This window comes from Oncorhynchus tshawytscha, linkage group LG25, assembly GCF_018296145.1.
Source record: "Oncorhynchus tshawytscha isolate Ot180627B linkage group LG25, Otsh_v2.0, whole genome shotgun sequence".
Lineage (NCBI taxonomy): Eukaryota > Metazoa > Chordata > Actinopteri > Salmoniformes > Salmonidae > Oncorhynchus > Oncorhynchus tshawytscha.
The window spans coordinates 47108974-47132673 of record NC_056453.1 but is presented as its reverse complement, the minus strand read 5'-3'; the positions used below and the strand labels follow the sequence as shown (position 1 = coordinate 47132673).

The following is a 23700-nucleotide window of genomic DNA, read 5'->3' as shown; positions in this document are numbered from 1 at the left end:
TTTTTTTAACTGAAAACAAAAACAAACAATTATCTCCCCCTACGTTTAAGTGAAAGATTAACAACGTGTGGTATTTCTGTGTGTAAACAACTAATATAAACAAGTAAATAATAACTACTCATCAAGATATTTGTAAGTATGACACCGGAACTCATGTTGTTGACATGGCATGGGCCGTGACACCAATTCAATGCCTTTTAAGATGTGTAACCTGGTGAAGAAAATCTTTTGATTTCACCTCATTTGATCATTCTGTCATAAAGAGTTCATGTTGAACTTAATCAAAAACACGTTTTCATTTAAAATAAATAAATAATAGACTATTTTAAGTGCCAAATAAAGTAACAGAGTTGACCATAATAGGGTTGACGATTTCATCATAAATCCTGGCTTGTTAGCTACCGTTACGTGACGTGTGTACAACACCCGTGGAATATGGCCGCTGTCAATAAACATCTGGAAAAAAAGCATAATGAAATTGTTGCCAGCAGAGCTGGTTAGTCTGTTTTCGTGTTATCCAGAGGTAAACAAATCATCGGCCAGAGCGTCAAGTGTGCCCTCCGAGAGTGAAACGAGGTGGGTCGGGCTAAAGTTTAAGAGGGTGTGAGCGATGCTGAATGGGTGTAGACAAAGAAGAGCTCTCCACTAGGTACCAAAACATTCAAAGGCCATTTTCTCAAAAGTGAGTTTACAAGTTGATCAACTTTCAAAGCAGAATGACTTTCCCCATTGTTCCTCAACTGTAGTGAATGATATAACATGTTGTATCTCTGAGTCTCTACTTTTATCCAATGTAAAAAAATTTTTTTCCAAATGTTGCTTCATAAGACCGAATCCAGGTGGTGGGTTACATATTTTAAACACACAGTGAAAATACAATATTTCAATGATTAATGTAATTGTGTGGAATATTTACCTTTTTTCTACTTTAATACACATAAGTGAATTTGTTCCAATAAAAAATTTTTTGTAAAATTTTCTTTGTACAAAAAGTCCTGTAATTTCTAAATGTTTCACCCGATATGGATAGAAATACCCTCAAATTAAAAGCTGACAGTCTGCACTTTAACCCCAGAGTCATTGTACCATTTCATATCCAAAGTGCTGGAGTACAGAACCAAAACAAACAAATAAACCATGCACTGTCCCAATACCTTTGGAGCTCACTGTATTACTACAATATTATAATAATGTAGGCGATACATGTATATGTTAAACGTCTTTTTCTCTGGTACCATTTGAGGTAAGTTATCAATATATTCTATTAAAATCAGTGTTTACATAATTCCTATTCTTAATAGCATCAACACAAAATCTTTACGTCTATACCAGACATGAAAAAACCTTTGGCACACAAGCGTAACATATTACAAGCAATACACACAGATGCAATTTCAATTGTCTTTATTCCGCTCATGTTACATGGAGAATAGAGAGAAACTAAAGTCAGGAGATTTTCAGAACGGTCCGTCTGAGAGCTTCACTCTTCATCGTGTCCTTTCTGTGGCAGAAGGTAAAAGAAGAAGAAGAAGAAGAAGAAGAAGAAGAAGATAAAAGTTGTGAAAATTAGCTCTATATTCTGGACACATTTTGTATTTTATACTTTGGGTCTTGAAATGTGAATTACACAATGAGGCAACTCCAATGAGTGTTAATGCTGCACTAAAACACTGTTCATAAAAGGGTCCTATAACATTACACCAACTGTGTTTTCTAACAAATTAACTTTCTTATTATTATCAACATTTAAAGGTGCAATGATGTCAAATCAAATCATTAAATTAACATTCAATTAATTTGGCTATTGCTTTAATTTCAACTACTGGCCTTGTTACAATAAACATCTCCAAAAACGATGTAATTGCATTGTAAGTGACCACTGAAACCAGGAAGTGTGCAAATGACAACCAAAGCAACTGACCTGGGAGCAGGGTCACAACTCTAGGTCTCACTCCTCATCCTTTCCTTTCTGTGACAGAGAAGATAGATTGTCTATGAGATGTGTAATCCTACTGGAAAACCGTTATTGTGCCATATACGTTAAAATTACAATAAGCTTCAACAGGTAAGTAGTATACACTTGGAATAAACTATGAACATCATGTTGTCCCCATACAGATACCAACCCTGTAATGGTCCTGCTTCTCCTTCGATCTGCTATGTAATCAATTCAAAGTTTAAAATACCTTTTATAGTTGCAATATTGTCCAATGAACAATTCAAGTAAAATTAACAGTAGATTAATTTGAGTCTTTAAACTGTAGGTATTACATAAAATCTGTTTTTTTTTTTTTTTTAAAATGGTCCCAAATTCCTTTAGATCCTGTGTATTACCATGGTAGTAGCTACATAGGTAGGTACAGGGGTATTACCATGGTAGTAGCTACATAGGTAGGTACAGTGGTAGTACCATTCCTACATAGATAGGTACAGTGTTTCAGTGGAATTTGCAGTGTAGGTACATATTCTTATTATATTAAATATTCTTACTAAAGACCAAATTCAGTAGGTCAAAGCATGTAATGAATATCAATGTTGCGTAGTGGTTATTACATACAGTATAATACAGTATAATACAGTATAATTGTTAGTAATTATAATGCTATAATAATTATAATTATATGCTATGGGAAATCACCCTATAACATAATACTCTTCAGTGATGTTCTACCGAGGGAATGACTTGAAGCTATGGTAGACACATCAAAGGTGATATTGAAGTTGTCCTTTAATTTGAACTAGTTTATCAAATAAATGAACGTCTGGCACTGCAACAGGTATAAAGTATAAATCTGTGACTGTTATTACACTGTACGTACGTACAAAACTACCGTGGGAATATATTTCACGTTTTTTTTTTCTTCAGGAAATGTATCTTTGAAATAATGGGACCATTAGCAGTTATTACTTTATTATTATTATTATTATTAGCTATTACGTTTAGAGTTGATCCTGTCTTGTATAGTTTTAGAACACAATGGATACCCGCAAATGAATTCATATAAACGTAGCTATTCAGATGTTAAATGATATTATGGCTATTGGATATCATATGCCTTAAAAGGCTTCAGCCATACATTACATGGGGGGGGGGAGTCATTAAATCTGTGCTTCTACACCTGCATTGCTTGCTGTTTGGGGTTTTAGGCTGGGTTTCTGTACAGCACTTTGAGATATCAGCTGATGTACGAAGGGCTATATAAATACATTTGATTTGAAATTATAATTCATTGAAGATTGAAACAGCAACTACTGACCTTGGAGCCGACATCCCGACTCTTGGCTCTCATCTTATTGACCTGAGACTCAGCAATATCAGCCCTCTCCTCTGCCTCATCCAGTTCATGCTGAATCTTGCGGAATTTTCCCAAATTGGAATTGGCTTGTTCTTCCTGTGGAAAAAAATATGGATGATTTAGTCTCTAGCAAACGCAACAATTCATAAATGATGCATCAGTTGGACGATGAAAGGTTTTATACTTACAGCCTCCTCTGCTGTTCTCTTGAAGGATTTGACCTTCAGCTGCAGTTTGTCCACCAGGTCCTGCAGACGGCTCAAATTTTTACGGTCTTCCTCAGTCTGCACCAGTAGTAAACAAGGGGGAAAACAAGGGTCATATATTAAGCTTCATTTTATTCTGAGTTCATAGTTCATAGTTCAACTTTGATGTACCTGGTAGGTGAGTTCCTTGATGCGTCTCTCATATTTACGGACTCCTTTCACAGAATCGCCACTCCTCCTTTGTTCACTTTCCACTTCAGTCTCTAGCTCCCTCACCTATTAAAATATAACGGATGTTAACTTTATTTCCAATCATGTCGTTACAACGACATTCAACATTGAAGCTAGAAATATGAATGAATATTTATTTATTTATAGAATACAAGGTAGGTTAGTCTCAGACACTTACTCTGGCCTCCAGCTTCTGGATCTGCTTCTTGCCTCCCTTCATGGCGATTTGTTCAGCTTCATCCAGGCGGTGCTGCAGGTCCTTGATGGTCTGCTCCATGTTCTTTTTCATGCGCTCCAGGTGAGAACTGGTGTCCTGCTCCTTCTTCAGCTCCTCTGCCATCATGGCAGCATCAGTAATGGCCTTCTTGGCCTTCTCCTCAGCGTTTCTGCACTCCTGCACGGCCTCCTCCACTTCATTCTGAAGCTGGGATGTGTCGCCCTCTAGCTTCTTCTTCTGGCTCAACAGACTGGTGTTCTACACATATGTTTTAAGGAATTACTTTCATATTATCTTCAACATTTTCAAGTTGTGTATATTTAGTAAGGCTATCTATTGTTGTCTATCAATGCCTTACCTGAGAGTGCAGTAGCTGAACTCTCTCACTAACATCCAGCAGTTCCTGCTCGGCCAGTTTGCGGCCTCTCTCAGTCTGCTCAACCATGGCTCTCAGCTCGTCCAGTTCAGCCTGCATCAGGTTGTTGCGTCTCTCCACAATGGCAATGTTCTCCTTCAGGTCATCACCACCACGTAGAGCATCATCCAGCTGCAGTTGAGAATCCTGTGGAGAGAATTTTGGAAATTTTGTTAGAAAGAGGTCCCCCAAATGACCCCAGATCTGTTTTTTGGCTTCATCTTTATAATAAAAATGTAGTAGGTATTGTGTTTAAGATTAAATCAGGATTGCGGTCAATTCAACTAATTCAATTCTAATTCAATTATCTGTAAATTTAATTCAATTAAAATTCAAGGTTAGTCTTTAAAATCAGAGATAATTCAATTCCAAGAATGTAATTCCCAATTATCCCAAACAATTATATATGTTTTACCAGCAAGTCAGTTAAGAACAAATTCTTATTTTCAATAATTGTTTAGGAATAGTGGGTTAACTGCCTTGTTCAGGGGAACAGTAGGTTAACTGCCTTGTTCAGGGGCAGAACAGCAGATTTTTATCTTGTCAGCTCGGGATTTGATTTAGCAAACTTTCGGTTACTAGTCCAACGCTCTGACCACTAGGCTACCTGCCGCCCTCTTACACAAATATGAAATTGATTTTCAATTCAATTCAAACAGTCCTATTATTCCATAACTTGGTCGTGAAATTAGAATTTAATTAAACCTAAATTCAAGAATTGAATTAAACCTAAATTCAAGAATTCAAGAATTTAATTGTAATTTCTAATTAAATTGGAATTGACCCCAACTCTGGATTAAATGCTGTGGAAGTGTTACCTTCAGATGGGCATGAAGACCCTTAAGTTGCTTCTGGGCCTCTCCTGCCTGCCTGTTAGCCTGGCTGAGCTGGATCTCCATCTCATTGAGATCTCCCTCCATCTTCTTCTTCAGCCTGAGAGCTTCATTCCTGCTGCGAGTCTCTGACTCCAGGGAGCTCTGCAGGGTATCCACCACTCTCTGCTGGTTCCTCTTATTCATCTCCATCTCCTCATCCTTCTCCACCAGTTTGCGCTCAATGTCAGCTTTGACCTGGTTGTACTCCAGCTGTGCTCTCAGGATCTTGCCCTCCTCGTGCTCGAGGGAGCCCTATAGGAACAAGACACATTGTATGTCAAATATTCTAGTATTTTAGCCTCAGTAAATGGTGTCTATCCCTACCAGTAAATATCTTCCAGTCTCACCTCAGCTTCCTCTAGTGCAGTCTGTATCTCAGCCTTCTCCTGCTCCAGCTGTTTACGGACCTTCTCCAGCTCATGGATGCTTTTTCCTCCCTCACCAAGTTGCTCAGTCAGATCAGAAATTTCCTCTGTGTGGGGGAGAAAAATAAAATTGTACATCAGTATCTTGTGATAACAAATCTCTGTAATAATATTGAAATGATTGGCTGAAATGCCAATAATACTGATGCTCTGACCTTGTAGGTTCTTGTTCTCTCTCTTCATGGTCTCCAGATGATCCAGAGACTCCTCATAAGAGTTCTTGAGTTTGAAGAGCTCAGTGCTGAGAGATCTGGCCTCTTTCTGGGAGCTCTCCAGCTCAGTCTGAGACTCCTCAAACTTCTGCTTCCATTCAGCCAGGACCTAGTAGAATCACACAGGTATTGTAAATGGTTTGAATAAACAGCATATGATTATCTGCACCTGTACTTAGCCTATCTGTAAACAGCCCATCTACCTACCTCATCCCCATACTGGTATTTATTTATTTATTTTGCTCCTTTGCACCCCAGTACCCCAGTATCTCTACCTGCACATTCATCTTCTGCACATCTACCATTCCAGTGTTTAATTGCTATATTGTAATTACTTCGCCACCATGGCCTATTTATTTCCTTAACTTACCTCATTTGCAATCACTATATATAGACTTTTTGTTTTCTTTTGTTCTACCATACTATTGACTGTATGTTTGTTTATTCCGCGTGTAACTCTGTGTTGTTGTTTGTGTCGAATTGCATTGCTTTATCTTGGCCAGGTCTCAGTTGCAAATGAGAACTTGTTCTCAACTAGCCTACCTGGTTAAATAAAGGTGTTCTCAACTAGCCTACCTGGTTAAATAAAGGTGTTCTCAACTAGCCTACCTGGTTAAATAAAGGTGTTCTCAACTAGCCTACCTGGTTAAATAAAGGTGTTAGCCTACCTCAACTAGCCTACCTGGTTAAATAAAGGTGTTCTCAACTAGCCTACCTGGTTAAATAAAGGTGTTCTCAACTAGCCTACCTGGTTAAATAAAGGTGGCCTACCTGGTTAAATAAAGGTGTTCTCAACTAGCCTACCTGGTTAAATAAAGGTGTTCTCAACTAGCCTACCTGGTTAAATAAAGGTGTTCTCAACTAGCCTACCTGGTTAAATAAAGGTGTTCTCAACAGCCTACCTGGTTAAATAAAGGTGTTCTCAACTAGCCTACCTGGTTAAATAAAGGTGTTCTCAACTAGCCTACCTGGTTAAATAAAGGTGTTCTCAACTAGCCTACCTGGTTAAATAAAGGTGTTCTCAACTAGCCTACCTGGTTAAATAAAGGTGTTCTCAACTAGCCTACCTGGTTAAATAAAGGTGTTCTCAACTAGCCTACCTGGTTAAATAAAGGTGAAATAAAAAATAAATTAAAAAATTATCATGTATTGTAATAAAAGTGTCCCATAATAATACCTTGTCGAAGTTCCTCTGCTTCTTGTCCAGAGCGGCAGCAGCCGCATTGGATCTCTCCACATCCACCATGAGATCTTCAATCTCATTCTGGAGTCTGTGCTTAGTCTTCTCCAGGGAGGAGCATTTAGCGTTAACAGCTTCCACAGCTTCCTCTGCATCCTGCAGACGCTGAGCCAGCTTTTTCCTAGATTGACATGGATGGAAAGCTCATTTCAGAACATCTGACTTTATTTCTCTCTCTATATATATATATAATGTTTGTTTATCAGGTAATTCATGTATCTTTCATTATATACTGTTGTGCATCGCTCATTCAGCCAAGGTTGAATAGCCTTGAAAGAAAGAAAACGTCCTTACTTTGCCTCTTCAAGCTCCTCAGTCTTCTGGATGGCATCAGTTTCATACTTGGTTCTCCACTGAGCCACTTCAGCATTAGCCTTGGACATGCCGCGCTGCAGCTCAGCCTTGGCCTCCTGCTCCTCCTCATACTGCTCCCTCAGCAGGTCCGAGTCATGGCGAGCAGACTGCACTGCGTGGGCGAGTGCGTTCTTTGCCTTGGAAAATAAATGTTAAAAAAAAGAACATGTAGTTATGCCGCAGGATGAAAGTAGTTGGATAGCAGATTCTACATTTATTGTATAAATACCTTGACTTCCTCCTCCAGTTGTCTCTTGAGGTCTTCAATCTGCTGAACATTGGACTGCTTACCCCTGGTCAGTTGGGAGACCAGAGAGTCCTTCTCCTCCAGTTGTCTGGCAAGTTCACCTGTTTTCATTGATTTTTAATTATTTAAACTAGTCTCTTATTGTGGATGTGGCAGTTTGTGTGAATGTTCATGTTAAGTTGTTGTACCGTTCTCAGTTTGAAGCTTTGCTTTCTGCATGGTGAAATCATTGATGGATCGCTGTCCTTCCTCAGCTTTCGTCCTGTATTCACTCATCTGGTCCTCTAGAGTGCGGCACATTTTCTCCAAGTTTGTCTGAAAATGTGTTTTTTAAATTTTTATACAATGCAGCAAAACCGTCAAATCAAATCAAATCAAATCAAATCAAATTTTATTTGTCACATACACATGGTTAGCAGATGTTAATGCGAGTGTAGCGAAATGCTTGTGCTTCTAGTTCCGACAATGCAGTAATAACCAACAAGTAATCTAACTAACAATTCCAAAAAAACTACTGTCTTATACACAGTGTAAGGGGATAAAGAATATGTACATAAGGATATATGAATGAGTGATGGTACAGAGCAGCATAGGCAAGATACAGTAGATGATATCGAGTACAGTATATACATATGAGATGAGTATGTAAACCAAGTGGTCGATCATATCTCTGAAACTAAGGACATGTGCAGTGCCATTTGCGATATCTATCTGATCTCATAAAATGCTTGTATTTCATAATGATTAATCCACTGACCTTAGTCTTGACAATCTGCTCCATGTTGGAGACCACGTCATCCAGCTCCAGCCTGAGCTCACTCTTCTCCTTCTCCAGCTTCTGCTTCACTCTCTGAAGGTTGTCAATCTGCTCTCCCAGGTCAGCCACACTGTCAGCATTTTTCTTCCTCAGAGTGGCAGCTGTAGCCTCGTGCTGCAGGGTAGCCTCTTCAAGGTCTCTACGCACCTTCTGGAACTCAGCCTCCCTTTTCTTGTTCATCTCAATCTGGGAAGCAGTGGCTCCTCCAGCCTCCTCCAGCCTCTCGCTGATCTCTTCCAGCTCTCTGGCCAAGTCTGCCCTCTGTTTCTCCACCTTGGCACGGGCAGCTCTCTCGGCCTCCAGCTCTTCCTCCAGCTCCTCAATGCGGGCCTGAAATGGTCGGAATAAAACTTTTCTGGTAAAAGCAGAACATAATCAAGTGTAACAGAAAGAGTATATTTTCAACAATAATATTGGAATACCTGCAACTCCTTCAGTTTCTTCTGAAGCTGAGCACTCATTGCCTGCTCATCCTCAATCTTGCTGCTGAGTTGGCTCATCTCAAAGTCCTTCCTGATGAGTGAAAAAAAATGTTTTATTTGAAATATTGTAATGATTTTTTGTGGTCTTTTCTGCTATAAAATAATATTAGTATGTAAACAGTTGAATTGATTTGTGATCTTACTTCTTCATCCTCTCCTCCATCTGCTGCTTGTCGTTCTCCAGGTCCATTAGGCTCTCCTGGGTCAACTTCAAATCTCCCTCCAGCTTTCTCTTGGCTCTCTCAAGGTCCATCCTCACCTTCTTCTCTTGCTCCAGAGAGCCTTCAAGCTGATTAAAGGATATATTAAACAACATTAGGAGTAAACCATTTACTGTAGCCTATTTTGTTAGGATAATGACTAAATATGTTTTTATCAATACTAATTCAATACTCACGTCATCAACTTGCTGTTCCAGTTTGGCTTTGGCCTTGGTCAGCGTGTTGACCTTGTCCTCCTCACTCTGCAGGTCATCCAGCGTTTGCTGATGAGCCTCCTGCAGAGCCTTCTTCTCCTTGGTCAGCTTGGCAATGATTTCGTCCAGAGCTGCCATCTCCTCAGTCAGGTTTTTGACCTAAAGAAACACTTGTGTCATTACACTTATCAACATCCAGACCAAATTATTTTGGAGTTTTAACAACCCAAGAATGAAGAGAAACTTTGACCTTGTTCTCTGTGGCGTGTTTCTCCTTCTCCACTTTAGCCAGAGTGAGCTCCAGATCATCAATGTCCTTCTTGAGTTCTGAGCACTCATCCTCCAGCTTCCTCTTCTTAGCAGTCAGCTCTGAATTCATCTCCTCCTCATCCTCCAGCCTCTCGGTAAGCTCTTTGGCTTTGGCCTCGAGCTGGATCTTATTCTTGATCAGCCCCTCACATCTCTCTTCAGCGTCACCTAGAGTGTCTTCTGACTGTCAACGTGTCAATAGTATATATCAAATCCTGTCCAATTTCAGAAATTTGGTTGTAAAATATTCTGTATTAATTAATTGTATGACATATCGATTTATCAAATCATGTCTCATCCCTCTCTTGTTTTTTTCCGAATCCCAAATCCCTTCCCGTAGTAAGCCCTCGATTTGCACGTTCACAAGTGTCTCCTCCATATTCACAAAGCTGAGGGAGTGAAAATGATCAAGGGGGCTAATTAGAGACCCTCCGATAGCCACTTTGACCAGCTCCGGGGCAAAGCGCTATCCCAACATGCATCGGAATATGTTTGGACTTGGCCCAATTTCATATGAAATAATGGAAAGTCTTGCCTAATGATATGACACCTGCATTTGTTTGTGTCTTATTTTCAAAGTGTGAAACATGTAACAAAATTAAATGTTTAACTGTTATTGAGGTTTAGATTTTGTTAATCTTGTATCTTGTTACATCTTGAAAGAATTTATAAAATACATTTTCATTATTGTACTTTTTTTCCTTAAATTGCATCATTGAAGTCACGAACGTGTCCTGTAGTTGATCTGGTTTATTGATTATTATTATTATCCTACTCCGCTCTGGAAGTCACCTTTTGAGTTTTGCCAGCAAGTGTGGCAACAGATGAACCTTCAAAGGAGTTAAGGCTGGTTTGGGATTGTGCCTCAGTCACGCTAAGAACTCGAAAGGCCTTTTTTTTTTTTTACAAAGGATGCGAATGCAACAAAAGGGACTAGTGCTGTTAAAGTTAAATCAAAGTAGTTTAGCAATGTGTCTTTTACTCACAGACAGGACTGCCATTTGCAGGTCGTTCTTCTCTTGGAGAAGGGAGACCATCTTCTCTTCCAGCTCCTTTCTACGGGCGTCCGTTTTAGCAAAAAGCTCTTTAAGCTTCAGGAATTCTTCCTTCATGTTGGCCATCTCTTTCTCAGTCTCTGCTGAAACCAGCAGAGGTTTGATCTTAAAGAACATCTTCATCCAGGGCCAATTCTTGACGCCCATGAAGGCACGAATGTTCCATTGGATCACAAGCAAGGCGTCCCTGTGAAATTGTTATAAAATTAGCTTGTTATACAACTTTTTCCACCTCCACCATATTGTCTGCAGAAGTTCTATCCATTGTTTTTTCCAACCTGCGGTCAACAATTTTCTGGAACTCAATCCTGGCAAGTAGACCACGTGCTCTGGCCTGCATGCCGGTGATGATGAGAGCGAGACGGTCATCTCTCATCTCCTCAAGGGTACCCAGGAGACCAGCCTTGAAGAACACCTAATAAAGAGATAGAGAGAGAGATAAAGGTGTGTATATATGCAGTACACATCAATGATTTTACAGATCACAGAATTCCATTCAGATCAGCAGGAGGGGTCAGCCAATTAATTATATTCCTCAGCATTCAGTAACAGCAGCCAATTAATTATATTCCTTAGCATTCAGTAACAGCAGCCAATTAATTATATTCCTTAGCATTCAGTAACAGCAGCCAATTAATTATATTCCTTAGCATTCAGTAACAGCAGCCAATTAATTATATTCCTTAGCATTCAGTAACAGCAGGTGGCGGTAAATCACCAACCATGTTGCTTTTATACTTCTAGATTGTGCACTCCAGCTTAGTAGGTGCTAGTATGAACCTTTTCAGTTTATTTACGAACTTCCAATAATGCACTCATGGAAGTTGACCTCTTTAAAATAGATTGTCCTCAATGGCGCTGATCATTCTAACATAGAAGTGGCCATTGCATCAGTTCTCTAGTACAACTCTATGGGTATTGCTAAGTTTGGCCTGGTTTTGGTGATAGTGGTGTAATGGCAATATGTTGCTAGGACCCTTTAGTTGGTCCTATCTTTCCCTCCTGATCCAACAGGCCATATTGCCTTCCGTCTATTTAGAGAACTTACCTTAGTGTGTCCTAATCTGTACTGGGTGTGGTCAATGTCCAGAGAGCCCAGCAGTTTTTCTGCTGCCTTCACGTTGTCAATGAACTGACCCTCAGGGATGGCATTTGGATTGAGGATGCGGTATCTGAATGAAAATCACCAAACAATTGTTTTCAATATTCATTACAAGTCAAAAGTTTGACACACCTACTCATTCCAGGGTTTTTCTTTATTTTTACTATTTTCTTCATCTTATCTATGAAATAACACATAACACATATAATATATATGTAACATATATAATAACATATATGGAATCATGTAGTAACCAAAAAAGTGTTAAACAAATTAAAATATATTTTATGTTTGGGATAGTAGCCACCCTTTGTCTTGATGACAGCTTTGCACACTCTTGGCATTCTCTCAACCAGCTTCATGAGATAGTCACCTGGAATGCATTTCAATTAACATGTCTGCCTTGTTAAAAGTTAATTTGTGGAATTTCTTTCCTTTTAAATGTATTTGCACCATTCAATTGTGTTGTGATAAGGTAGGGGTGGTATACTGAAGATAGCCCTATTTGGTAAAAGACCAAGTCCATATTATGGCAAGAACAGCTCAAATAAGCGACAGTCCATCATTACTTTAAGACATGAAGGTCAGTCAACCCAGAAACTTTCAAGAACTTTGAAAGTTTCTTCAAGTTCAGTCACAAAAACCATCAAGCGCTGTGATGAAACTGGCCCTCATGAGGACCACCACAGGAAAGGAATACCCAGAGTTACCTCTGCTACAGAGGATAAGTTCATTAGAGTTAACTGGCTCTCATGAGGACCGCAACAAGAAAGGAAGACCCAGAGTTACCTCTGCTACAGAGGATACGTTCATTAGAGTTAACTGGCTCTCATGAGGACCGCCACAGGAAAGGAATACCCAGAGTTACCTCTGCTGCAGAGGATAAGTTCATTAGAGTTAACTGCACCTCAGATTGCAGCCCAAATAAATTCTTCACAGAGTTCAAGTAACAGACACATCTCAACATCAACTGTTCAGAGGAGACTGTGTGAATCAGGCCTTCATGGTCAAATTGCTACAAAGAAACCACTACTAAAGGACACCAATAATAAGAGACTTGCTTGGGCCAAGAAACACAATGGACTGGTGGAAATCTGCCCTTTGGTCTGATGAGTCCAAATGTGAGATTTTTGGTTCCAACCGCCATGTCTTTGTGAGACGCAGAGTAGGTGAACGGATGATCTCTGCATGTGTGGTTCCCACCGTGAAGCATGGAGGAGGAGGTGTGATGGTGTGGGGGTGCTTTGCTGGTGAAACTCAGTGATTTATTTGGAATTCAAGGCACACTTAACCAGCATGGCCACCACAGCATTCTGCAGCGATACACCATCCCATCTGGTTTGGGCTTAGTGGGACTATCATTTGTCTTTCAACAGGACAATGACCCAACACACCTCCAGGCTGTGTAAGGGCTATTTGATCAAGGAGAGTGATGGAGTGCTGCATCAGATGACCTGGCCTCCACAATCCCCTGACCTCAACCCAATTGAGATGTTTTGGGATGATTTGGACCTCAGAGTGAAGAAAAAGCAGCCATAAGCATATGTTGGAACTCCTTCAAGACTGTTGGAAAAGCATTCCAGGTGTAGCTGGTTGAGAGAATGCCAACAAACTAAGGCTTTAGAATTATGGTGAAAACTTGGATTAATGTTGCTATTAAGTGGGTTAAAATCTTCCCGAGAGGTCGCATAGGATGCACAGCTTAAGGAATTCTGTACTTTAGCAAATCTGATTTATTACATTTTCCATGTGGACTATATTAAAGGGCACTTCATTTAATATAACAGGCTTAAAACAATGTCTACTTAAATTGTCAAAGGGGCTCAAAAGGCCCTCCTTTCCTGTTTGAAAGAAAATATATAACCTTATTTTCTTATATACCTTTGTTTGAAGTCAGCGTACAGGATCCTGTTGGGGAAGCCCTTTCTGCAGATCCTGATGCCTTCCAGCACACCGTTACAACGCAGCTGGTGCATGACCAGAGGATTCTCCATGGCCCCAGGAGTCTTGGTCTCGTTGGGGATGAGGCAACGCACAAAGTGAGGGTGAGTAGACCTCAGGTTGGTCATGAGTTTACCCAAGTTCTCCTGTGAGTATGACAAATGTAGAATTTTCCATCAGTGAATGAGTCTCAAGAGTACCTCACGAGTCACAACGGCATTAAATGCTAACATGCCAATCCACAACATACTGACATCTCAAATGTAATGTGGTGCTATGTGAAAAGCTAGATTAACGTTCATGTCAGATCTACCCTGTGCAGTGCAGACACCGTCTGGAAGGAAGAGCCTTTCTTCTTCTTTCCTCCAGCCGCTTTGTCTTCACCTGACAACCACAGAACAATTAGATTATACATGTTGTTATTACACCGGATAGGTGCAGTGAAAGGTTTTCGAGTAAATTAGTTTTAAGTGCCTTACTCCATGTCGGTTCAGGTATTCGAACATTTAACCTTTCGTTAACTGCCCCAACACTCTAACCGCTAGGCTACTTGTCGCTCCTCTTTCGTTAACTGCCCCAACACTCTAACCGCTAGGCTACTTGTCGCTCCTCTTTCGTTAACTGCCCCAACACTCTAACTGCCCCAACACTCTAACCGCTAGGCTACTTGTCGCTCCTCTTTCGTTAACTGCCCCAACACTCTAACCGCTAGGCTACTTGTCGCTCCTCTTTCGTTAACTGCCCCAACACTCTAACCGCTAGGCTACTTGTCGCTCCTCTTTCGTTAACTGCCCCAACACTCTAACCGCTAGGCTACTTGTCGCTCCTCTTTCGTTAACTGCCCCAACACTCTAACCGCTAGGCTACTTGTCGCTCCTCTTTCGTTAACTGCCCCAACACTCTAACCGCTAGGCTACTTGTCGCTCCTCTTTCGTTAACTGCCCCAACACTCTAACCGCTAGGCTACTTGTCACTCCTCTTTCGTTAACTGCCCCAACACTCTAACCGCTAGGCTACTTGTCGCTCCTCTTTCGTTAACTGCCCCAACACTCTAACCGCTAGGCTACTTGTCGCTCCTCTTTCGTTAACTGCCCCAACACTCTAACCGCTAGGCTACTTGTCGCTCCTCTTTCGTTAACTGCCCCAACACTCTAACCGCTAGGCTACTTGTCGCTCCTCTTTCGTTAACTGCCCCAACACTCTAACCGCTAGGCTACTTGCTCCTCTTTCGTTAACTCACTCCTCTTTCGTTAACTGCCCCAACACTCTAACCGCTAGGCTACTTGTCGCTCCTCTTTCGTTAACTGCCCCAACACTCTAACCGCTAGGCCACTTGTCGCTCCTCTTTCGTTAACTGCCCCAACACTCTAACCGCTAGGCTACTTGTCACTCCTCTTTCGTTAACTGCCCCAACACTCTAACCGCTAGGCTACTTGTCGCTCCTCTTTCGTTAACTGCCCCAACACTCTAACCGCTAGGCTACTTGTCGCTCCTCTTTCGTTAACTGCCCCAACACTCTAACCGCTAGGCTACTTGCCGCTCCTCTGTTCTATCATGCCAAATGTTATTTACTTTAGTGGTTTGTAGTGTTTGCAGATAGAAACATATAGTACCTCCTTCTGCACCAGCATAGCTTGCAAAGAGATTGGACAAGAACTTAAGACTTGACTTCTGGAACAGTCCGACCACAGTCTCATTCAGCGGGTCCTTGTTCTTCACCAGCCAGTTACCGATGTTGTAGTCAACAGTGCCAGCATAGTGAACCAGGGAGAAATGTGCCTCCGGTCTTCCCTTGACAATCTTGGGCTTCTGGAAACATGCGTTTTTCCCCAGATGGGTGTCATACAGCTTCGCCTTGAATGTAGAATCACTGGCCTTGGGGAACATGCACTCCTCTTCAAGGATGGACATGATACCCATGGGCTGGTGGAAGGAGTGGAAATCAATTAGTACTAAGGGAAAAGCATAGTGATTAAATATCAGAATCATTTGTCTATGAAGATTTCCCTTGTAATGCTCATTTTAAAAAGTACTCCCGTTAAATGTTTGAAATCTCAAAGATAACTCAGGACACTTCATATAAACTACTACAAAACTGAAGACACCAACCCTTTCAATGAGGTCAATGCAGGCAGCCAAGTCCATGCCGAAGTCAATGAACTCCCAGACGATGCCCTCTTTCTTATACTCTTCCTGCTCCAGCACGAACATGTGGTGGTTGAAGAACTGCTGCAGCTTCTCATTGGTGAAGTTGATGCACAGCTGCTCGAAGGTGTTGAACTGGAATAGACGTTCACAGTTACTTCATTTTGTCAGCTGTAATGTTTTAGATATATCATTTTATGATGTGTTCTTTTTGTTGTTGTTGTTGTATTTTACCCCCATTTTCTCCCCAATTTTGTGACATCCAATTGCGATTCAATTACGATCTTGTCTCATCGCTGCAATTCCCCGAGGGGGTTTGGGAGAGGTGAAGGTTGAGTTGTGCATTCTCCGAAACATGACCCTCCAAACCATTCTCCTTAACACCCGCCTGCTTTACCCAGAAGCACCAATGTGCCAGAGGAAACTCTAATCAACTGACGATAGAAGTCAACCTGCAGGCGCCTGGCCTGACACAAGGAGTCGCTAAAGCGCAATGAGCCAAGTAAAGTCTCCCTAGGCCAAACCCTCCCGTAACCCGGACGAACACTGGGCCAATTGTGCGCCGCGCTATGGGACTCCTGATCATGGACAGTTGTGACACAGCCTGGGATCGAACCCGTGTCTGTACGGACCGCTGCGCCACTTGGGAGGCCCATGATTGGTTATTTTTACGAAATATAGCCTACATCAAACACTCACATCAAAGATCTCAAAGCCTGCAATGTCCAGCACACCAATGTAATGCTGCCGAGCGTTCTTGGTGTCCAGAGTAAGGTTGATTCTTATCACCATCCAGAGGAACATGTTCTCGTAAATTTTCTTTGACAGTGCACCAATAGAGTAGTACACCTATAAAATATATAGAGAAAATGAATTACTAAAACATAGGTTCAACATGAACAAATAGGGACAGTTTCCCAGACACAGATTAGGCCTAATCTTGGATTTAACATCCTGCTCAATGGGGGAATCACTCATTAAAATATTAGCAACTCTAAACAGAAGTTTTCACAATTATTAGCTTCTGGAAATGTACAACGTTTTTTAGACTCACCTGGTCGACACTCTGACCTTTGGTGACCCATTCATTTCCTACTTTGACCCTTGGGTGACACAGCCCCTTGACTAGGTCCGCAGAGTTCAGGCACATCAGATATGCGACTTTGTCAACATCTGGAAAGGAAAGGTTTTATGGTTGAAGGAGGAGGCATTCTGACCGTTAGATTTTTCAAAGATCCTATATATTAAAGTGAGAGGTTTTATTTCCTCACCCTCAGTGCCATCAGATTCTGCTTGCTCCTCCCTCTGCTTGTTCTTAAACTTCATGTTGCCGTAGTGCATTATGGCCCCAGTCAGCTTGTAAATGCCATTAATCTCTTCTTGAGAGAAGCCCAGCACATTAAAGGCATCCTAGTTCAGAATAAAATAACATTTTTGCATTGGATAGAAAGTTGGACAGATGAGCAAGGTGAGATAAATGTAAATTGTCATGAAAATGTACTTACATCAGTAGCCATTAGCTCATCAGAATCATCAATGGAAGTTACTTTAATCTCTCCTTGGGAGATGAAGGCGTAGTCATAGGGATTGCTGGTGATGAGGAGCATCTCTGAAAAGATTTCAACAGCACAGTTGAATGTGTACTGTTTATTATGCATTGTTTTCAATCTTTTTTTTTGTAACTGTGGCAGCTAATTTACTGACAATAGTAACATCCCAAGGACTGGTTGAGAGTAGAGGTCGACCGATTAATCGGAATGGCCGATTAATTAGGGCCGATTTCAAGTTTTCACGTTTTCAAGCATTTTTGGACACCGATAATGGCCGATTACATTGCACTCCACGAGGAGCCTGCGTGGCAGGCTGACTGCCTGTTACACGAGTGCAGCAAGGAGCCAAGGCAAGGTGCTAGCTAGCATTAAACTTATCTTATAAAAAAAAACAATCAATCTTAACATAATCACTATTTAGCTACACATGGTTGATGATTTTACTTGTTTATATAGCTTGTCCTGTGTTGCATATAATCAAAGCGGTGCCTGTTCATTTATCATCGAATCACTTTGCTTAACGGGTGATGATGTAACAAGTGCATTCGTGAAAAAAGCACTGTTGTTGCACCAATGTGTACCTAACCATAAACATCAATGCCTTTCTTAAAATCAATACACAATATATATTTTTTAACCTGCATATTTAGTTAATATTGCCTGCTAACATGAATTTCTTTTAACTTGGAAATTGTGTCACTTCTCTTGAGTTCTGAGCAACAGAGTCCGGGTATATGCAGCAGTTTGGGCTGCCTGGCTCGTTGCGAACTGTGTGAAGACCATTTCTTCCTAACAAAGACCGTAATTAATTTTCCAGAATTTTACATAATTATGACATATCATTGAAGGTTGTGCAATGTAACAGCAATATTTAGACTGATGGATGCCACCCGTTAGATAAAATACAGAACTATTACATATTTCACTGAAAGAATAAACGTCTTGTTTTCGAGATTATGGTTTCTGGATTTGACCATATTAATGACCAAAGGCTCGTATTTCTGTGTGTTATTATGTTATAATCTATGGATTGATATTTGATAGAGCAGTCTGACTGAGCGGTGGTAGGCAGCAGCAGGCTCGTAAGCATTAATTCAAACAGCACTTTCCTGCATTTGCCAGCAGCTCTTCGCTGTGCTTCAAGCATTGCGCTGTTTATGACTTCAAGCCTATCAACTCCCGAGATTAGGCCGGCAATACTATAGTGCCTATAAGAACATCCAATAGTCAAAAGTATGTGAAATACAAATGGCATAGAGAGAAATAGTACTATAATTCCTATAACAACGACAACCTAAAACTTCTTACATGGGTACATTGAAGACTCATGTTAAAAGGAACCACCAGCTTTCATATGTTCTCATGTTCTGAGCAAGGAGCTTAAACGTTAGTTTTTTTACATGGCACATATTGCACTTTTACTTTCTCCAACACTTTGTTTTTATTTTAACCAAATTGAACATGTTTCATAATTTTTTCGAGACTACATTTATTTTATTGATGTATTATATTAAGTTGAAATAATAGTGTTCATTCGGTATTGTTGTAATTGTCATTATTACAAATATATATATATAAAAATCGGCATCGTTTTTTTTGTTTTTTTTTGGTCCTCCAATAATCGGTATTGGCATTGAAAAATCATAATCGGTTGACCTGTTATTGAGAGGCACTGATATAGTGTTCAGTACCTAATTGAGTGGTCTATTACTCACCTAGCAGTTCTGGTTTCTTTTGGGACAGGATCTGGTAGAAGATGTGGTAGTCTCTCTCAGCCTTGAGCTGGAAAGTGACACGTGACTTCTCCAGAAGATCTGATATGCATGAAAAAGTGAATGTGTATTGTATGAATCTGTTGTCAAAAGAGATTTGTTCAAACCTGATCAAAATTGAACTTTTTACTTACAAGTCTCAATGTCAGCAGAGGAGAGTTTCCCAGTGACTCCAAAATGAATTCGGATAAATTTACCCTGTAAGGTTTTACCAACATATTAATGAATAGGTACATATGCACCCGACAATATGATGGTAGGATTTGATAAAAAGACGTGTTCTCAAACAAGAGGGAAAAACGTACGAATCGGGAGGAGTTGTCATTCCTGATGGTCTTGGCATTACCAAACGCCTCCAGTGCAGGATTGGCCTGGATGATTTGATCCTCCAGAGTCCCCTACAAAATCAACATCCATACTGTGTTACATTTCTGTCATGAATATCTCAATTTATTATTTTACCTTCATTTAACTAGGCAAATCAGTTAAGAACAAACTCTTATTTTCAATGACAGCCTAGGAACAGTGGGTTAACTGGTCTAGGAACAGTGGGTTAACTGATCTAGGAACAGTGGGTTAACTGGTCTAGGAACAGTGGGTTAACTGATCTAGGAACAGTGGGTTAACTGGTCTAGGAACAGTGGGTTAACTGATCTAGGAACAGTGGGTTAACTGGCCTAGGAACAGTGGGTTAACTGATCTAGGAACAGTGGGTTAACTGGCCTAGGAACAGTGGGTTAACTGGCTTACTGGTCTAGGAACAGTGGGTTAACTGGCCTAGGAACAGTGGGTTAACTGGCCTAGGAACAGTGGGTTAACTGGCCTAGGAACAGTGGGTTAACTGATCTAGGAACAGTGGGTTAACTGTTGATCTAGGAACAGTGGGTTAACTGCCTGTTCAGGGGCAGAATGACAGATTTGTACCTTGTCAGCTCAGGGGTTTGAACTTGCAACCTTCCGGTTTCTAGTCCAACACTCTAACCACTAGGCTACCCTGCCGCTCAATGAATTTGTTCAACGTGCTCATGCAGCCAGGAAGCGTGTTTCATTTAGGATGGACGTTCTGTTGACCTTTTTTTCTTCAGCTGCACTTTTCTTCCCAGCAACAGCAGCAATGCTGGCGAAGTACTGAATGACTCTCTTGGTGTTCACAGTCTTTCCAGCACCAGATTCTCCACTGGGAATGGAAATACAAATGTGGATGTTTCAACATTTCTCCTAATTGGAAATAGCCTCAAAATTGATCAAACCTTTGGTTGAGGTACTTACGTGATGAGGACAGACTGGTTTTCCCTGTCTGTTGAAAGAAAATGAATTATCAGTAAATAGCACTTTACCAAATAATTAGTTTGATGTTTTAAATGTACTTAGAAAACAACAGTTGTATTTGACCTGATAGCATGTACTGGTAGGCGTTGTCAGAGACGGAGAACACATGAGGAGGAGCTTCAGTCCTCTTCTTGCCTCTGTAAGCATTGACAACAGACTGATCGTACACCGGCAGCCACTTGTAGGGGTTGACAGTGACACAGAACAGCCCTGAGTAGGTCTGTGGAAGACGCGAGAAAGGTGCAGATTGAAGTTCTATTCATTTGAATCCATGTTTTGATATAATGGAGAGCAGGCGGGTCATTACTTACGTAGATCATCCAGGCTGCGTAACGCTCTTTGAGGTTAAACAGCACAGCGGGCTCGTGCAAGAAGGTGAACATCGCCATGTCCTCAATTTTATCAAACTTTGGCGGGTTCTGGGGGTGGCAGTCAATCTCCTTCACGACAACAGTCTGAAAGAAGAGTAAATTACATTTCCACAGTTTGTTTTTCATTTCATTTTCAAAGTACAGCGGTGTTCTATTTAATAATCAGTAAAGGAAAAAGAACATGAATCATTCTATAGACTACATATTGTTCCTGTTGTCTAGCCAGGTTAAAAGCTGTTTATTAAAACATTCACCTTCCCGAACTCCGTGTTAACTGTGATTTTGTCCCCATCTCTGGTGGTGATTGTGCCCTTGACGTACTCAACCTCAGGGTCAGGCACATAGCACTCCCTTTTTATGTCAAAGGGTCTAGTCTGGCATTCCATCCTCTCCTTGTCTGGTTTACGCAGAAAGGGAGCTGCTGCCCCGAACTCCTCCATAACCATGTCCCCCATCCTGAAATCTGTACAGGGAGGAACAGACGATATCTACATCCATCCACAGTTTCATTCAAGATATCCCATTCTGATATCCCATTCTGACATTAGTAGTAGTAAGGCCAGCAGCATTACCACCCTGCATACCACTGCTGGCTTGCTTCTGAAGCTAAGCAGGGTTGGTCCTGGTCAGTCCCTGGGTGGGAGACCAGATGCTGCTGGAAGTGGTGATGGAGGGCCAGTAGGAGGCACTCTTTCCTCAGCTCTAAAAATTAATATCCCAATGCCCCAGGGCAGTGATTGGTTACATGTCCCTGTGTAGGGTGGTCTTTCAGATGGGATGTTAAACGGGGTGTCCTGACTGTCAGTGGTCACTAAAGATCCCATGGCACTTATTGTAAGTGTAGGGGTGTTAACCCTTGTGTCCTGGCTAAATTCCTAATCATCACCAGTTTACAATTGGCTCATTCCTCTCCCCTGTAACTAATCCTCAGGTCGTTGCTGTAAATGAGAATGTGTTCTCAGCCAACTAAGATGGTTAAATAAAAAATCTTTCCAGGATAGTTTTAAAATCATATTTATTCTGTGTAGTCTGAATTGATTTGCAGTTTTATGTTTGTTTTGTTTCACACTGAATACGTGTTTTTGTGGAGTACATGCTAAAGAAGACAGTTTATTTACATCACAGGGATTGGCCCTTCAGTCTTAGAATCATTAGGTAATAGTTAATACTGTATAAGACCTTCAGTCTTAGAATCATTAGGTAATAGTTAATACTGTATAAGACCTTCAGTCTTAGAATCATTAGGTAATAGTTAATACTGTATAAGACCTTCAGTCTTAGAATCATTAGGTAATAGTTAATACTGTATAAGACCTTCAGTCTTAGAATCATTAGGTAATAGTTAATACTGTATAAGACCTTCAGTCTTAGAATCATTAGGTAATAGTTAATACTGTATAAGTAAATTCCATTTGAATGAGATGCTGACATGGTTTATTTTGTGTTAATGGGTTGTGGTTATACAGTTATAATGTATTGTCATTACTGTTATACGTATGAGTCCTTATAATGTTTCATAATTCAACATATATGTTGTCTTTCTATATGACAATTTACAATAGGGTCTACATGACTGGTAATAACTCCAGCTTCTTGTAATAGAATACTGTATCCAATACTTGCTAATACGAGCCAAGTTATAATTCTCACCAAGTAAGTCAACATTGGTGTTAGAAGTGGAATGGTGGTCATGAGGGAACGCGCAGACAGCCGTGTGAGGGGGGCTAGAAGTGGTCGAAGCACTGGGATGCTTCTTTTCTGTTCAGAGCTGGATGGGTAACGAGCCTCACTAATGTGAGCCATGTTACAATTCCCCCTAAGTGAGGTAACCCTATCAGTGCGATGTGTTTGACTTTTCTCCCCAGCGCCCCAGGTTCGTTTCCCTGCCCCGCTGTTCACAACAATACTTACATATTATAAGCAGTTCATAGTCACTTATGGCAAGTCTTATAATGCTTAATGATCGTGTCATAATAATATTTGTATGGCTTCAATAAAATGTTACTCTTGGCTAGGATTCTCAATTGGTGTTCTGGTTGAAATACACGCTGATCTCAATCTAGAGAGGGTGACTCTGACACCTGTCGAGGTGAAATTTCGTGATTTTTAACAAGTTGATCTCAAGCTAGAGAGACTGCTGTCTTCAATCCTCAACACGTGCTCTTCAATTCATTGCAGATACAGTTAAGGAAACTATAAAATCTATTTCTCAACAAAGAAAATGCATGCCGTGACTTTAAATATATATATATATGTAGGCCTACGCCTTAGTCAACCTTAGTGTAGAAGTTTACGTTCCTTACCTGTTGTTGGTTAGACCTCTTGGTTTGGTAGAAAGGATCTCTGCTGAGAATGAAATAGACAAATACAAAGACCAGAATCAATCACCTGACCAGCTATGTATTTGCTGATTGGTGCCTTGTGATGCTGTGGGAATCATCGTTGTTAGGTCCTTTAATCATTATGTTCCTCATCAGACGGCCTCTATGTGCTTACCTGTAGGATGACAGTCCTGTGCTTTGTGTCTCCCTGGTCTGTTTCTCTCCAGACCGGCATCCCCCTTTATAAAGGCTGTTGTTCAGCCCTATATGGAGATGAGCCGATGAAAAAGTCACTCTGATTATTTTAAAAGATCTGTATTTGGAAGTAGAGGTGTGTGTAGAAGGCAGGCTATCAACGAGGGCAGAGGAGGGG

General features: G+C 40.8%; 1 protein-coding gene across 2 annotated transcripts; it reads right to left on the bottom strand.

Annotated features, from left to right (window-relative positions):
- Positions 1-1387: 1387 nt before the first annotated feature.
- LOC112224716 (myosin-7) lies at positions 1388-23579 on the bottom strand. 2 transcript variants are annotated; one of them, XM_024388412.2, is made up of 40 exons: positions 23503-23579; positions 23310-23349; positions 21261-21469; positions 20947-21090; positions 20699-20855; positions 20576-20603; positions 20378-20483; positions 19612-19704; positions 19441-19504; positions 19250-19348; positions 17490-17593; positions 17256-17394; positions 17039-17157; positions 16684-16833; positions 15949-16119; positions 15453-15762; positions 14153-14223; positions 13780-13985; positions 11845-11968; positions 11075-11211; positions 10728-10983; positions 9683-9925; positions 9415-9591; positions 9161-9306; positions 8958-9048; positions 8476-8865; positions 7907-8033; positions 7701-7819; positions 7412-7608; positions 7055-7238; positions 5821-5986; positions 5588-5712; positions 5184-5492; positions 4309-4512; positions 3912-4208; positions 3674-3778; positions 3485-3580; positions 3258-3392; positions 1922-1969; positions 1388-1501 (listed from the first exon to the last, which is right to left on the bottom strand). In XM_024388412.2, the coding sequence occupies exons 3-39, from the start codon at positions 21459-21461 to the stop codon at positions 1949-1951; spliced, it is 5811 nt and encodes a 1936-aa protein (XP_024244180.1). In that variant the 5' UTR covers positions 21462-21469; positions 23310-23349; positions 23503-23579; the 3' UTR covers positions 1388-1501; positions 1922-1948. The 2 variants fall into 2 exon arrangements, with proteins under 2 accessions (XP_024244180.1, XP_024244179.1); XM_024388411.2 differs by having other exon boundaries at positions 23310-23352; positions 23503-23560.
- Positions 23580-23700: the final 121 nt, after the last annotated feature.